General features: G+C 46.8%; 1 protein-coding gene across 3 annotated transcripts; it reads right to left on the bottom strand.

Moving 5' to 3' along the window:
* Positions 1–1,086: 1,086 nt before the first annotated feature.
* On the bottom strand, positions 1,087–13,064 carry COMMD9 (COMM domain containing 9). 3 transcript variants are annotated; one of them, XM_018557476.1, is made up of 6 exons: positions 13,041–13,064; positions 8,717–8,842; positions 6,834–6,973; positions 5,321–5,355; positions 4,683–4,786; positions 1,087–1,359 (listed from the first exon to the last, which is right to left on the bottom strand). In XM_018557476.1, exons 1-6 carry the CDS (start codon positions 13,062–13,064, stop codon positions 1,219–1,221), a joined length of 570 nt encoding a protein of 189 aa, XP_018412978.1. In that variant the 3' UTR covers positions 1,087–1,218. The 3 variants fall into 3 exon arrangements, with proteins under 3 accessions (XP_018412978.1, XP_018412977.1, XP_018412979.1); XM_018557475.1 differs by lacking the exon at positions 13,041–13,064 and adding an exon at positions 9,217–9,300; XM_018557477.1 differs by lacking the exons at positions 8,717–8,842; positions 13,041–13,064 and adding an exon at positions 9,217–9,300.
* Between the last annotated feature and the right edge of the window lie 1,744 nt (positions 13,065–14,808).

The following is a 14,808-nucleotide window of genomic DNA, read 5'->3' as shown; positions in this document are numbered from 1 at the left end:
TGTTTTAAAGTACAAATATCCTTCATATAAATTATATATATTATATTCCATTATATTGCCTTTTCTGTTTCTTGCCCCTCCTACTAGATTGTAAGCTCTCATGAGCAGGCCACATCTAAACCTCCTATATTGAATTGTATCGTAACTGTACTGTCTTCCTTAATTTTGTAAGGTGCAGCACAGACTGTTGGTGCTATACAAAAACAAACTATAAAATAAAGAAGGAATAATAAAGGAAAGAGAAGGTGGCGAAGAAGGCAACGGAGAAGGCAGCAAAAGAAGGAGAAGGAAAAGAACAAGGAGAAGGAGAAAAAGAACAAAGGAGAATAAGAACAAGAAGGAGGAGAAGAAGAACGAGAAGAAGGAAAAGGGGAAGGGAAGAAGGAGAACGAGGAGAAGAACAATGAGGAGAAAAAGGAGGAGGAGGAGAAAAAGGAGAAGGAGGAGAAAAAGGAAACGGAGGAGGAGAACGAGGAAGAGGAGGAGAACGAGAAGGAGGAGAGCGAGAAGAAGGAGAATGAGAAGGTGAAGAAGATCTGGATTAAAAGTACAGTTGTCCTTTAAATTACACTTTAACAAGGAGAGATATGCAGTAAATGATATTCATGCAGGTAATCTTGTCACTGTATCCATATTTTTAGGGCATTTTTTATATTCATTCAAGCTATATTATAAATCTACAGGTGGAAGGTCATATAATTTCCCCGCATATGCACATTCTGCTCCATGGATTGCAGCACAGAGGTTCTGCACCTCTTTCAGTGAATGCCGAGGGCATACTCAGGATGACCGAGTTAAATTGTGACAGTGTTGCTGGGAGAATCCTTCTAAGCTGATGCCACGAAAAGACTGCGATACGGTACATGCTTCCAGTGGCTTGTCCTGTAATTGTTGTTCTTGCAGCAGCAGACATTGCCTGCAATAACTGACAGATAAGGGGTGGCCTGTGGGAACTGGAAGGCCACAAATTATATATTACAGTGAAAAATCATTTAATCAGCAAGCTTTTACAATATGAAATGTCAGAAGCACTTTATAATAAAGGTTACATTAACATAAAATGAATATTGTGTTTTCAGCTCGATGTAGAATACAAAAAATAATAGTACAGTTCTGGGTGGTTTGGCAGAAGTGCCGGTCCTGTTCAATCTCCCGGTGACAGGGGCCCTCATTAAGTGCAGAGTTCGGTATTTTTACACCCCTCCTGTGCCGCGTTTATTATTTGCTCGCCACTGCAGACAGCTGATCTCTTATCCGGCCTAATCCATCCAGCATGGTGTCCAAGGTTTCTTTGCTGAGTTCCATGGTCAGTGTGGACGTCGGCGGGTCAAGCCCACAAAGATCCGGGTCCTCTTGAATCTGACAAAGAAACAGCATGGATGCAAGAACTTTACCGACTCATTTTCAACAGCGGCACAAAATCCCAAATCATGGAACAGAAATGTGGCTCCTCTTTGTACTCGGAGCCATTTTAATAAAGCTGAACTGATGAAAAGCTAAATACATATAAAGGGATCTGTTTTATGTGCCAAAGGATTTGTATTTCTGTCCATCAAGTCCTAGGATTCACACAGCTCTGCCCCACAGCAAGTGGTGACACCATTGGAGGGGTCAAGCAAAACATATGTGTTCCAAGATGGAGACTCTCATAGTTTAGAGTTAGGACCGCACTATCTAGAGGTGCCTTGACGCGGCTGTGCGGCTTTCACATTTTCTGCAGAAGACGCGTATCTAAACCTCTGTTTTTAACCTTAGCGGTGAGACAAGTTTTTTTTTTTGCGTGCTGGCTGGTGAGTGTGCTGGGAATACTTTTTGCTGTTTATACCATTGGAGGGGTGACACCAAAATGACTAGCTGTCATTTTGGTGTCTCCCCCTCTGAAAAGTCGGGCAATCGGTCATGGACAGAGAACCCGACAGTTGCAAGAGAGAGGAGGGGACACGGCGGCATACCTTATCCCGCCTGGTGGACATCCCCTCCTCTCTCTGCCAGTGTCCATCACCAAGATGGCAGGGCAAGCGCGATGATGTCACCTGGTACCCGCTCCGGGTGACACCCAGCCTCGGAACACCCCTGCACACAGCACAGCCCTTTTGGCAGGGGCCCGAGTCTTGATCTTTTATCTGCTGTAGTTCAGTAACATTTACACAACTTGTTCCTCCCCCACAGCCTGTGACTGGACAATGAAAGGAGAAGCAGCACATTAACAAGCTCCTCTCAATTACTTTCCTCTCTCCTCCTATCAGCTTTTTGCACTAAAGCACAACCGACTGGCTCCTTTTCTTGCTTCTCCCTGTCATAGTCTGTGCGCTGCTGTATAATATATTCCAAGAGGCTGATACCAAATCAAAATAAGAAGAAGTCTCCTTTTATTAGTGTGTTCTGTCCCCCAGGGGACAAAGTCTATGTACCACTTTGTCCCACCTCCCTAGGTGCTGTCTAAGCCTAGTTGTGTGGTGGGAAGTGACCCAGCTCACAAATACCCCGTTTGGGTGGAGGTAGTTTTCACCAGTGCAAGTTTAAGGTTTACCCTACTGGGATGTGCTAAGGGGGGAGGCATCCTCAATACTCCAGCTGCACTGGAATGACAAATCCATGATTTTGGGAGTCATGCCTGTGGCTGTCAGAGTCTTGCAATGCCTCATGTGGGTTGTAGTTCCACAACAGCCACATCGCAGTAGCAGGCTGTGGCCGATCATGCGGGCGCTGTACACACAGGAGATGTGGGCAGATCCGGAAGAGCTTGGAGAGCTGTGTCTGCCCAGCTGGCCCAGAGCCTGGTACGGTAATGACTGCTGCGAAGGATCTATGTGAGGGGAATGAGGTGACTGCAGGGTGGGGGTCGTGTCAGATATATTGTCATATCTGTTTTGCCGGCTTCGAGGCCAATCAGCATCGAGCTGGCGAAACAGAATTGAGTCGGCTTCCCGAGCAATCAAGAAGCCGGGCAGTGGGTAATAACACACCACCTGGCTTCCTGTTTGCCTGGGAAGCCGGTTCTATGCTACCGGAAGTATCGGTACTCGATACCGAAAAATCGTTATTGGTGCATCCCGAATTATTACAATTATACTGCTGAATATGCTATAATATATTGTATCAATGATTTGTTACAAACTATTATAACACCCATCAGCTGCACACACACATGCAGGGATACAATGAGATTATAGTGTTCTGAAGACCGAACAGTCCATATCTCTATACAGAAACAAGGAGATTCCCGGTGTCTGGACTCGTCTATAGTGACATCCTCCCAGCTATGAGAGAACAGATGGAGAGTCATAATGGGAGACATACATAATGTATGAAAGCCTTGCATCTCTAAACACTAATGTAATGGAATAGTGTTCGTTACATCCTATGACCAGGCCAGATGAACAGCAATTACTGACACGTCTCACTTGGCAGAGGGCGACACAACGTTCATTAAACCTGTGCATCTACGCATGCAGCTTTATCTGCGACCTTGCCGTGACACTCACACATAACAGCAATCTAAAGTCACTTAAAAATAAGAAGTTTAGTCTGCTTATCTTTTGCCTTCCCTGGTTCCTCCTTTCCCCCCTCATCAACATGCTAATAAAAATTTTAATTAAACCTTGCAGGTTTCATTACATAGCTTATTATAGTCCCAGTGACATCATCACCGGGTCTCTGGCTTCTCTATGGAATGCAGGAAGATCATAGTTGGCGAGAGGGGCCGGCAGGGGGCTGTATATAGCTTCCTGAGAACATCCCAGCACCCTGGCTCAGTACTCCTCTCAAAAGACCTCAGCCCTGCCCCTGATGCAGTGGGAAGGCTCTTAGGAGGCATTATAAAAATATAAAAATACCTTGATGGGTGGATGGCTGTCTGTCTAGAGGAGCGGGTATTCCTAGCTAGGCTACCATTGCATACAGACTGCCCTAGATAAAGCCCACATGTGATCCTCAGTCTCCATTATTGAAAGAAATGAACTGAGGTGCAGGGCAGAGACAGTAAGGCTGGTAAGGAACGGGCAAAATCAGGGGTAGGTAACCTTGGCAATCCAGCTGTGGTGAAACTACACATTCCATCATGCCTCTGTGAGTGATGCTGACGGCTAGAGTGCCAAGATTGCCTACTACTGGGTTACATGATGCTAGATGTCCTGCAGCCAGGAATTGAGGCGCGCTCTATCCGACTTGCTGCAGCTTCTAATGTACATTATGCGAAGCTCACAGTGTGCGGAGAAATCAGAGGAAGCCATTTCAGTGCAGGAGAGGAGCCAATACAACTGTGTAAGACTGAAGGACAGGGCGGAGCTCCGCTTTAAACCTGTACTTCTAGGCATGCAGGTTTACCAGTGACTTTGACTTGACCGATATTCACACATAATAGTCTAGATTCACTTAAAGCTTCATTCATTCCATATATTGGAACGATGAAGAGGATCTAGACTGAAAAAACATGCAGATTTGTTTTAACCCTTTCATGTCCAGAGCTCATCAATACCTAGGTGCACAGGCCACATTTCGCAGCACTGCCATACGTCAGTTTACTTGACATGAAGTCGATGACTAGTTTGCCTACCTAAAAAATAAACAGTTGTTCTTTTCTTCCCTATAAGATGGGTACAGCGTTGCTTAAAGGACAATGTTCTCTAGGTACCAATCTGAAAGTCAAAGAAACATCCCCAGCCGCCCGGGCTGACACCCACCTTCATCTGTAGCAGGCACGTCGGCACAGCCATCCGCGTCATAAAATCTGATGCGGTCTTTATATCCACCCTCCAGTCCAGATCTACAAGGCGAGGCAGCGCGACTGCAGTCAGAGAGGAGAGAGGGGTTAATCCTGGAGGACATGTGGAGCATCATAAAATCCCACAACCAATAATATACATTATTTAGGGCAATATTAAAGCTGAACTCCAGGCAGCTAAATACACAGTTGAAATGCATACAGTATACGAGAGCTGCTCGGTTTTTTTCCATTAAATTCATTTTTCATTACTGCTGGGTGCATCCCTCTCTCACTTTGCTCTCTCCTAATTAGGAGAACTATTAGGAGAGTAAATGTCCTCTCCCTGATACTTCGAGCTGACGTGCAGCATACTGCAGCTGTCACACTTCAGCTCTATAGTTTGAGAACTGAGCGATCACATACCGTTGATCGCTCAGTTCCCGATCTTCTCCCTGCAGAGAGCGGGGACTGTCAAGTCATTGCTCCCCGCTGGAATTCCCCCCTCTCCTCTCTGTTCCTCTAGAAGCTCAAATACATGAACCAAATCAATCCAATAAAAACTGTGTCTTCCTTCTCTATCAGGTATTGGAGGAAGATGGGAAAATGTGCACTTACTGCTCGTGTTCTGAGCTTCGTTCCTCCACGCAGATCTGTAGATGTAACACAGGAAAAGAACACGTAAAACTTAATGCCCATGTGAACCCAAAATCAATTTTTTAGTATGTTTGTCATTGTTCTGCGTTATATATAGTTTACTGAAGCAAAGAATTGTTAATCTGTTGCAACATTTCCTACCTGGAGATCCATGCAGTAACAGCACTTCCTGTTGATGGGTGACAACCAGGGCAGTCCACAGCATTTTTGCTGCCTAAGGTGGGGTGGGCTGCTGTTTTTTTTTTATAGGGAGCAGAAAGTCCATGTACTGAAAACATCCATCTGATCCCCATAATATCACACCATGGCTGACTATAATGCTGGGACTGTACTGCCACATGCACAGCTTGGAGCACTAAAAGTCCCAGAAGGTCAGGTAGCAGCACCAAGGTGATCAGTCACAGGGTCACACCGAGCCATGATGAGCCACAATACACATACACCTATAGGGAAAGACACCACCTACCGCACAGGGACTCCCATGGACCGTATGAACAACTCAGCACCCCATGTATTACTTGTATGGAAGGGCCACCCCAGCCTACAGCCAGCTCCTTGTCCGCGGCACACAGGACAGTCAAGTTGCCAGAAGCTGGGAGGGAAGCCCGTTTGAGCATCCCAAACTGTTAAGAGCTGGTTGGGGAGATATGTATGGTTCTGATCTTCTTGGGACACTCTGGCTAGAAAGGGGGCGGCAGGCATGAACCACTGCTGTCACTATGAGGAGACCTACCCTGTGAAATGCCATGCAGCCATTGCTAGAGTGCATGTTGAGAGGAGCACAATTGAAGGCTTTTCCTGATGGGGACAGCAGTGGACCATGACTGTGTGTGAAATGGCCTTCAACAGGAAACTGAGGCACAGAGTGACAATACATGAGCACGATTGGGAGACAGGAACAGTGAGTTGTCACCCTACAACAGGAAGGATAAGGACCTTCATGGTAGAAGCATTAGCCATTATTTTAATGGAAGCTGCAGATTTTTAAATTACATTAAGAGTATGATGTGAAAGCCCGACTTCATGGAAATGAAATGTCTTCCCTTGCAGTAGGGCGGCCCCCACACTGCATGGGTTAACTGCTTGTTATACCTAACCTGTTTTGCATACCTGATCCACGGCTCACCCAGCAGTTGGCACTCTCCTCTTCTGCACCCTCACTCATAATGCAGGCCTATGGAACCTGCATTGTAAATGATGACATCAGTGTGCCTTAGACCGCCGGAGCGAAGGTGAGAAGAGGCTGCAGGGACCGGTCTAGCAACTCAGAGAGAGCTGGCGGGAGTGTGGATGAGGCACTCAACCCTTGCAGCGAGGGGGCAGCCCCACTGTAAGGGAAAACTTTTTATGTCCCTGGTGTTGGGCTTTGAAGCGTATATGCGTTTGGATTATATACCTATCTTATCTATTGTATTTTGAGGAGAACATACAGGAACAAACACCCGGATAACCTTGAAAAGTAAGCCACACTTACACATTGTCCAGAATAATTTTGGTCAGGAGGTTCTTTAGGTTCTGATGAAAGTCACCCGGGAAGACGGACAGTATCTGCTCGGCGGTTGTCAGGCCTTTGTACACCACATGCTGTGTGAGAGTGTGCAGAGCCTGTACCACCTATAAAGGGAGAACATAACGCAACATGTTGAGACCAATAACACAGTCTACAGAGAATGACAACAATCAGGCAGTCGGGTGGATGGCCACAATATTGTCGGGATCTGTCCCGGCTGCAACGCGCCTCTACACTGTCAGCATATAGTGGCCAATAACCAGCTACATGAGTTTTGGGTCACAGGAGGACATTAATATATGTCCTCTTGTGACCCTAAAGAGAACAATGGCAAAAAAAAGGCTGGGCCATAGTTCTCTTTTAACAAAACCTTTGCTGCATACTAGAGGTGCACCGTCTGTGACAGCACTGTCTCCGCCCCCACACCGCTCTGCCGGACTGTGATAGGCGGCAGAGCGGTGTGGGAGGAGATGCCGGCCGCTCACAGCGCTCTCCACCGCAGCGCTCGGCCGGCTGTCACTTTCTTTTCCCCGCTGGAACAGCGCCCAGCGGGGAGAAAAGAAACAAGGGATGCGCCGCTGTATCGGCCGAAACATGGCTCTTTCGGCATTATGCCAAAGGTGCCATTTCCGGCCGATATGTTTCGGCGGCCGATATATCGGTGCATCCCTACTGCATACGTAACGCCTGTGTCTTTATTCAACCTCACACACTAAAGCTGAATTTGAGGCAGCTGAACTCACAGTTCAAATCAAAATGAAATCTGATTACACTTTATGGTAAAATGTGTGAGGACATCTTACCATCACACCTATACGAGCTTGTTGGACATCCCGTTCCGTCACCATGGCCGGCATTATGAAGTTGGCCCCCCTTTGAAAGCTATAATAGCCTCCGCCCATCTGTTCCATAAGATGTTGGAATGTGCATGTGGGAATGTGTGTCCATTCAGGCAAAAGAGCATTTGTGAGGTACTGTTGTTGGATGAGAACTTACAACTGCTGTTCCACTCCAGCTCACAAATGGTGTTCCATTTCATCCCAAAGGCGCTTAGTAGGGTTGAGGTCAGGGCTCTGTGCAGGCAACTTAAGTTCCTTCACACCAAATTCATCAACCTATGTCTCTATGGAGCTGGCTTTGTGCACAGGGACACAGTCATGTTGAAACAGAAGGGTGTTCAGTAGGGTTGAGGTCGGAGCTCTGTGCAGACAACTTGAGTTCCTCCATACCAATCTCATCACCCCCATGTCTTTATGGAGCTGGCTTTGTGCACAGGGGAACAGTCACGTTGGAATAGAAAAGGGTCTTCCTCAAATGTTGCCACAATTGTCTAAAATATGATGAAACAGTGCCGCCTGCAGGCAGTGCAGAGCAACACGTCATCCCGACTGCAACAAGCCACAAAATGCCAGCACTTTTCAAGTTTCCGAAATTCCATTACTTCATAGCATGTAATGGATAAAAACCACCCCATATCCCATTAAAGTGAACTTTTACCCCCTTTCACTAAAATCACAGACAAGCTGCATGCTGATGTGATTCTCACAAGATCTCAGAGAAAGCCATTTTCCTCCCCTGGGATGATGTGAATGGTCACATGTCCCTGTCACACGTGCCAGAGTTCAACGAACTAAAGGGAGACATATTAATTTGCCCTTAGTAAAAATGGCCGCTGTGAGAAGAATGGAGAGGAAAAGGAAACCAAGGTACACAAAGAATAAAAACCCTGCAGTTATCTAGAAGTATGCGATTGTAGATTGTCATTACTAAACATTCCTAAAGGTGTCTTTGTTGTCATTTCAAAGATATGGGTACAGGTCCTCTTTAAGACATGCATCATCCCTCACCTGTGCTGCTTCTTCTGTCGTAATTGATAGACTGGAGGAAACGCTGTCAGTCAACTGTCCTGAGCCAATGGATGACCTCGGGAAGGAATCTCTGCAAAGCTTCTGAACTACATCCTTCGAGGGAGCCTAGGATACAGAGAACAAACATATATACACAGTTGTTTCACAATAACACAAAATAATATACAATCAGTGTTTTCTTTACAAACAAACACCGAGCACACAGAGCTCCATCCGTGTCTGTTTACTGTTATAATAATAAATAGAAAATACATTTGATAAATATGTTCTTCAAAAAGAGAAACAACTTCCAGAAATAAACTTCTCATCAGTGTATGTACAGTGAATGAATATTAATATATATATATATATATGTGTGTGTGTGTATATATGATCTTCTTGCTATGTCAGTGTATGTACAGATGATCTCAGTGCTGTCAGTGTACACAATGTATCACAGGATATACTTTGTATCATTTCCTCCCGGCTCTCACACTCACCTTTAACAACAGTTGCAGTGCAGTGAACTCACTCTCCTGCAGAGCAGCCATCTTTCCTGTCATGTGACCCTGACCACATGCCCAAGACATGCCCCTCCCCCAGTCGCAGGGGACACTAGGAAATGTAGTTTCGTAGCACTGTGCTGCTCATCATTCAGCCTGCCAGTCATTCTGCTCTCCTGTGCTGTGTGTGGAGTGCAGAGCCGGGATCACCGGGATAATATCCATCATTCCCAAAAAAGATAATAGGCTGAAAACGTCTTCACTTTTATTCACACTAAGTCATATATCATTTGCAACAAATGATTCCATATAAACAGTGCAGTGCTAAAAATACAATTCACAAAAAAGATTTAGGGCTCGTTCACACCAATGCATTGTGTTAACGCACTGCAAAAACGCGGATTACTGAAAACGCACAGCAACAAGTGTACTGACATTCATTTTGAATAGCACTCACGCAACACACATGCATTGAAACGCACAGGAGCGCAAAGGTGTGAACAATGTTTGCGTCGCATTGAGAAAAGTGTGGCATGCAGCTGCTTTGGTACGCTGAGCCCCCTTCAATATGAACGGGCTTCTTAAAGCACAATAAGACCCCGATCACACCTGGGCAGTTTGAAGCGTTTCAACGCTCAATATGAAGAATCCCATCATTTAACATGGTGCCTGTTCACTTCTGAGCGTTGTGTCGTCTGTCGCTTGAAGCTCGACAAGGTACATGAGCTTCTTATAAAGGCAGAATTGAGCATTTCTGGTCCCATAGCTATGAGACGCATGTTTACATGCATTATTCAGGGATAAAGCTTAAAACGCTGGGATGGCCTCTCGTAATCGTTGATAAACATGCACTTTGCTTTGCACTCCAGTCACTGTACCCAAAGCTCAGTCAGACCTCCATATAAGTCACAATGAACCTATGGGGTAAGGGTCACAATGAGCCCTATGGGGGTAAGGGTCACAATGAGCCCTATGGGGTAAGGGTCACAAAGAGCTCTATGGGGGTAGGAGCCACAATGAGCCCTGTGGGGTAAGGGTCAAAATTAGTTCTGTGGGGTAAGGGTCACAATGAGCCCTGTGGGGTAAGGGTCAAAATTAGTTCTGTGGGGTAAGGGTCACAATGAGCCCTGTGGGGTAAGGGTCAAAATTAGTTCTGTGGGGTAAGGGTCACAATGAGCCTCGTGGGGTAAGGGTCAAAATTAGTTCTGTGGGGTAAGAGTCACAATGAGCCCCGTGGGGTAAGGATCACCATGAGCCCTATGGGGTAAGGGTCACCATAAGCACTGCGGGGTAAAGGTCACAATGAGCCCTCTGGGGTAAGGGTTACAATGAACCCTGTGGGGTAAGTGTCACCATGAGCACTGTGGGGTAAGGGTCTCAATGATCACTGTGGGGTAAGGGTCAAGATGAGCCCTATGGGGTAAAATCACCATGAGCCATGTGGGGTAAGGGTCACCATGAGCTCTATGGGGTAAGGATCTCAATGAGCCCTGTGGGGTAAGGATCTCAATGAGCCCTGTAGGGTAAGGGTCACAATGAGCATTATAGGTTAAGGGTCACCATGAGCCCTATGGGGTTTCACCCACATGAAAGTGCATGGTGCAGCAAGGTGCGACGGGGTGCCATTGACAATGAATGGTACCGCAGCCAACCATACAAACCTAGCCGCATTTTGGGGCGCTGCAGCAATGAGCACCAAAACGCGCATCTACGCACGCACAGATGTGAATGGGAGCTAAAGGAATAGCGTCACTTTTATATGTAAAATTGACCAAAGAGAGTTTTATATATTTCCCCGGATTTCCTCCTCCGTTCCTGTCTTTACCGCTCAGCGCCGTTAGAATTATTATCACGCATGACCATCCAGAGTGTTTGGGGCCCAGGAAATCCTCAATGGTTGCCGATCTTTGTAAAGAACTATTAGATCTCCTGTTTCATTTACATTGACCAATCAGATTTCAGCTGTCACATTCCCAGCGCAGGTGACGAAAAGTTTTGGATGCAGCGACACGAGTCCGGTCTCGCCCCGAGCTTTGTGTATTCTACGTGCATGAGATGTCGCGCAGGGCTGGCGTTGAGCGTGAGATTATTCTGGAAATGGTTATGGCCTTCATCGTCCCCCGGAGACCCGGCATAATAGACCATTAATCCCGCTTAATGCTCACGTCCCTCTCATTATACCAGCCGATTGGCAAGTGATATTATAATGCAGCCCGCTGCCACTGCCTGGGTACCGCCAGAGGTACGCACGATTTATTATTGTCAAGATTAAAGTGGACTTTCCAGTTACTTCACAAGTCCGCATGAACGCATTCCTCTGCAACAGTATTCAAAATAAGCTCCAGTCCTGTGCCTAGTAGGGTTGCCACCTGTCCAGGATTCACCCGGACAGTCCGGGTTTTGAATGCTGTGTCCGGGTTTCATGGCAGCAGAAACCCAGACACAAGATGTCAGGCAGACAGGGGCAACCAAAATTAAGATGGGGGCTACTGGCCCCCCTACTGAAAATAGTCTCAACTGTGATATTTACATATGGATCGGTGGCGCTATTTGCATATGAATAAGCTGCGACTCATTCTCCCCAAAAACCATTTCCGTGCGTCGCTAGAGTGTTTTGTTTCGCTGGAAGAAAAGGTGGCAACCCTAGTGCCTAGGCTGAGATGACATCATCAGTCTGCTGCAGGCAAGAGGAAGCATTTCCTCAGTCTCCTTTCTGATGCAAATTGTTGTTATTGCCAGATTCGGACTCAGCAATTCCCTTTCTTGACAGGCAGCTGATTCCTCCCTAAAGGCACAGGGACACACCTCCGGGCGAACCTGCACCTAGGGTTGCCCCCTGTCCAGGATTCACCCGGACAGTCCGGGTTTTGAATGGTGAGTCTGGGTTTCATGGCAGCAGAAACCCGGACACAAGATGTCAGGCAGACGGGGCAACCAAAATAAGATAGTGGCTACTGGCCCCCCACTAAAAATAATTTCGACTGTGATATTTACATATGAATGGGTGGTGCTCTTTACATATGAATAAGCCGCGACTCATTCTCCCAATAAACGTCTGCGCGTCACTAGAGTGTTCGGGTTTCACTTAAAGAAAAGGTTCATCCTTTGCTATATAGGCTCTAAGTTGGTAGCAAAGCTAACGCCGGTAAATCGCAATTGCAAGTCGGCTCGCGGTCCTGAGCTCCCTCCCACGATGGTAGCGCGGCCGAATGTGCAGGACCCTGCAGACAGGGAGCAATTAGGACTCTTTTACTATTTAGTCTGACGCTCTTTTCGATCGCTTATAATTAAAGTAACTCCCTGCGCCTCTGTGTCAGGCAGGGGAACCTTATCGTCTTCATTGTAGTGTTTCATCATTACCAGCAGATTCTTTTCATTCTATACAAAATTTATTTAACCAGTTGACATCCGCGGTGTTAAACCCCCTTCCTGGCCCGGCCATTTTTCAGTATTCAGCGCTGCGGTACTTTGACTGACATTTATTCCGTCATGCAGCGTCCCAGCTGCGTGAGTGACAGCTGGCTCTGCCTATCTAGAGGCAGAGCCAGCTGTACCCGCCCCCTCCCCTGTCCGATCCACCAGTCAGCACTGGCGGATCGGAGTGGGGAGGGGGGAATCCAGCCCCTCCCCTGTCACGGCAGAGAGCCGTGACAGGATCGAGAGGTGAGCGAACGCCGGTATGTGTTCGCTCACCTCCCGATCTACTTAGCCGACCTGTGACAGTCTCATTGTCACAGGTCGGCTAGAACTATGAGGTGAGTGAAAAGCACTCACCTCACAGTTCTCCTTTAAAGGCAACAAAGCTACAAATTTTAGGAGACAGTCCCTGAATATTTAAAAACCATTTTGCGTTTTTTTTCTCTTGGCCAGTTTAAAGTCGATCAATGATTAGGAATTATATATAGTTTAGCAATCCGTGAAATTCCAGGCGGGAATACTGCAGGCGGGAGGGTGTGCCTTTGGCGACATTGGCATGAATGGCAGCACCTTGACCCCTTTCACCCCAGAACGGCTTATGCGATCCAGTGTGTTCCAGGCTCGAACCGTGCCGGAATGCACTGGATATGGTGTGACTGGGCCCTTAGGGTTACCATACTGAAGCACGTAGCGAGGAACTAAGAGCCGATAAAATAGGCGTTGTTATCCTGCATTTATCAGACGCAAGTCAGTGTGGATGACAGCTCTGGGGCCACGCTTGACTTACTTTGCAATTAGGGCTGCCACCTGCATGGGATTCACCCGGACAGTCCGGGTTTTGAAAGCTGTGTCCGGGTTTCATGGCAGCTGAGACCCGGACACATGATGTCAGGCAGACAGGGTCAACCAAAATGAAGATAGGGGCTACTGGCCCCCCACTGAAAATAGTCTTGACTGTGATATTTACATATGAACAAGCCGCGACTCATTCTCCCCAAAAAATGTCAATGCGTCGCTAGAGTGTTCGGGTTTCGCTTAAAGAAAAAGTGGCAACCCTATTTGCAATGCATTTATTTGGGCGCAGCAGTTTCTATCAAGATGCATTTAATGGCAGGCAAAGCAGCCCAAACGCAGACTTTTGAAAAAAAGCACAGGTCTGCATGAGCCCTGGGCAAATCACTTCCATAAGCAGACCTTTCCCCTGAACATGTGAGGTGCTCTCTGGAATTTGGCAGCAGTGTATTACACATACCACAATTCCTACCCAGACTTAATATAGCTTGCTATGAATGTGTTTTAGATTTGTGTTGTATTAAATTGCAGACAACCTTTTCCTGATTTATTATGTTAGCGTTCAAATAGAAGAAGTTTCTGATCTGTGCAACGGGGGGCAGCAGAGCACACAGCAAAGAGAATGAATCATTTCCCACTAGACAATGGTTGATGCAGGAATAGTTACTACTGGAAACAGTGTAGTTTTATTTTCGCCCTGTGTCTGATCTGCTGGTGTAAAAATACTATTTTGTAGAGTTGCAAACTGGCCAAGTACAGAGCATTACAAATATACATGGTGTAGAAACAGAAGTCACATGGGTTGCAATCCCCCAGTAATATGGGGGCCCAGACCTCCAGTCCCCTAAGTAGTAACACTTTATACAGATTGTGCCAAGTAAAGAGATGTCAATCACATCCTTCACTGCACAGCTGTCCTTGGAATCTTCAGAGGGCCAGAGCAGTGCCAGTAAAGAACATGGTACCTAATAAAGAGGGGCTGGTAAGGAGGGGATAGGGGTATATAGCAAGTGGGAGGAGCAGTAGGGAGTGTAGGGGTGTCCAGTAAGTGGAGGGACAATTTGGAGAGTAGGGGTGCTCAGTAAAGGGAAGAGGCAGTGGAGACAGTAGGGGTGCTCTGTAATTAGGAGGGGCAGTAGAGAGATTAGGGGGTGACCAGTAAGGGTAGGGGCAGTAGAGAGAGTAGGGATGCTCAGGAAAGAGCAGTAGAAAGTGTAGGGGTGTTCAGTAGGTAGGAGGGGTAGTAGGGAGTGTAGAGATATCCAGTAAGTGGAGGGGTAGTTGGAAGAGTGGGGGTGCTCAGTAAAGGGAAGGGGCAGTAGAGACAATAGGGGTGCTCATTAATTAGGAGGGGCACTAGAGAGAGTAGGGGTGCTTAAT

Source organism: Nanorana parkeri, unplaced genomic scaffold (genome assembly GCF_000935625.1).
Source record: "Nanorana parkeri isolate BGI_ZX_2015 unplaced genomic scaffold, ASM93562v1 scaffold285, whole genome shotgun sequence".
Classification (NCBI taxonomy): Eukaryota; Metazoa; Chordata; class Amphibia; order Anura; family Dicroglossidae; genus Nanorana; species Nanorana parkeri.
This window is presented reverse-complemented; position numbering and strand designations above follow the sequence as displayed.

What these genes read in the sequence shown, in the direction of transcription:
- COMMD9 (XM_018557475.1), bottom strand. Translation starts at nt 9,279, where the DNA reads ATGACAGGAAAGATGGCTGCTCTGCAGGAGAGTGAGTTCACTGCACTG. An exon ending in CACTGCAACTGTTGTTAAAG is followed by an intron (nt 8,843 to 9,216) that starts GTGAGTGTGAGA and finishes TCTGTATCCTAG; the next exon opens with GCTCCCTCGAAGGATGTAGT. An exon ending in CGACAGAAGAAGCAGCACAG is followed by an intron (nt 6,974 to 8,716) that starts GTGAGGGATGAT and finishes CTCCCTTTATAG; the next exon opens with GTGGTACAGGCTCTGCACAC.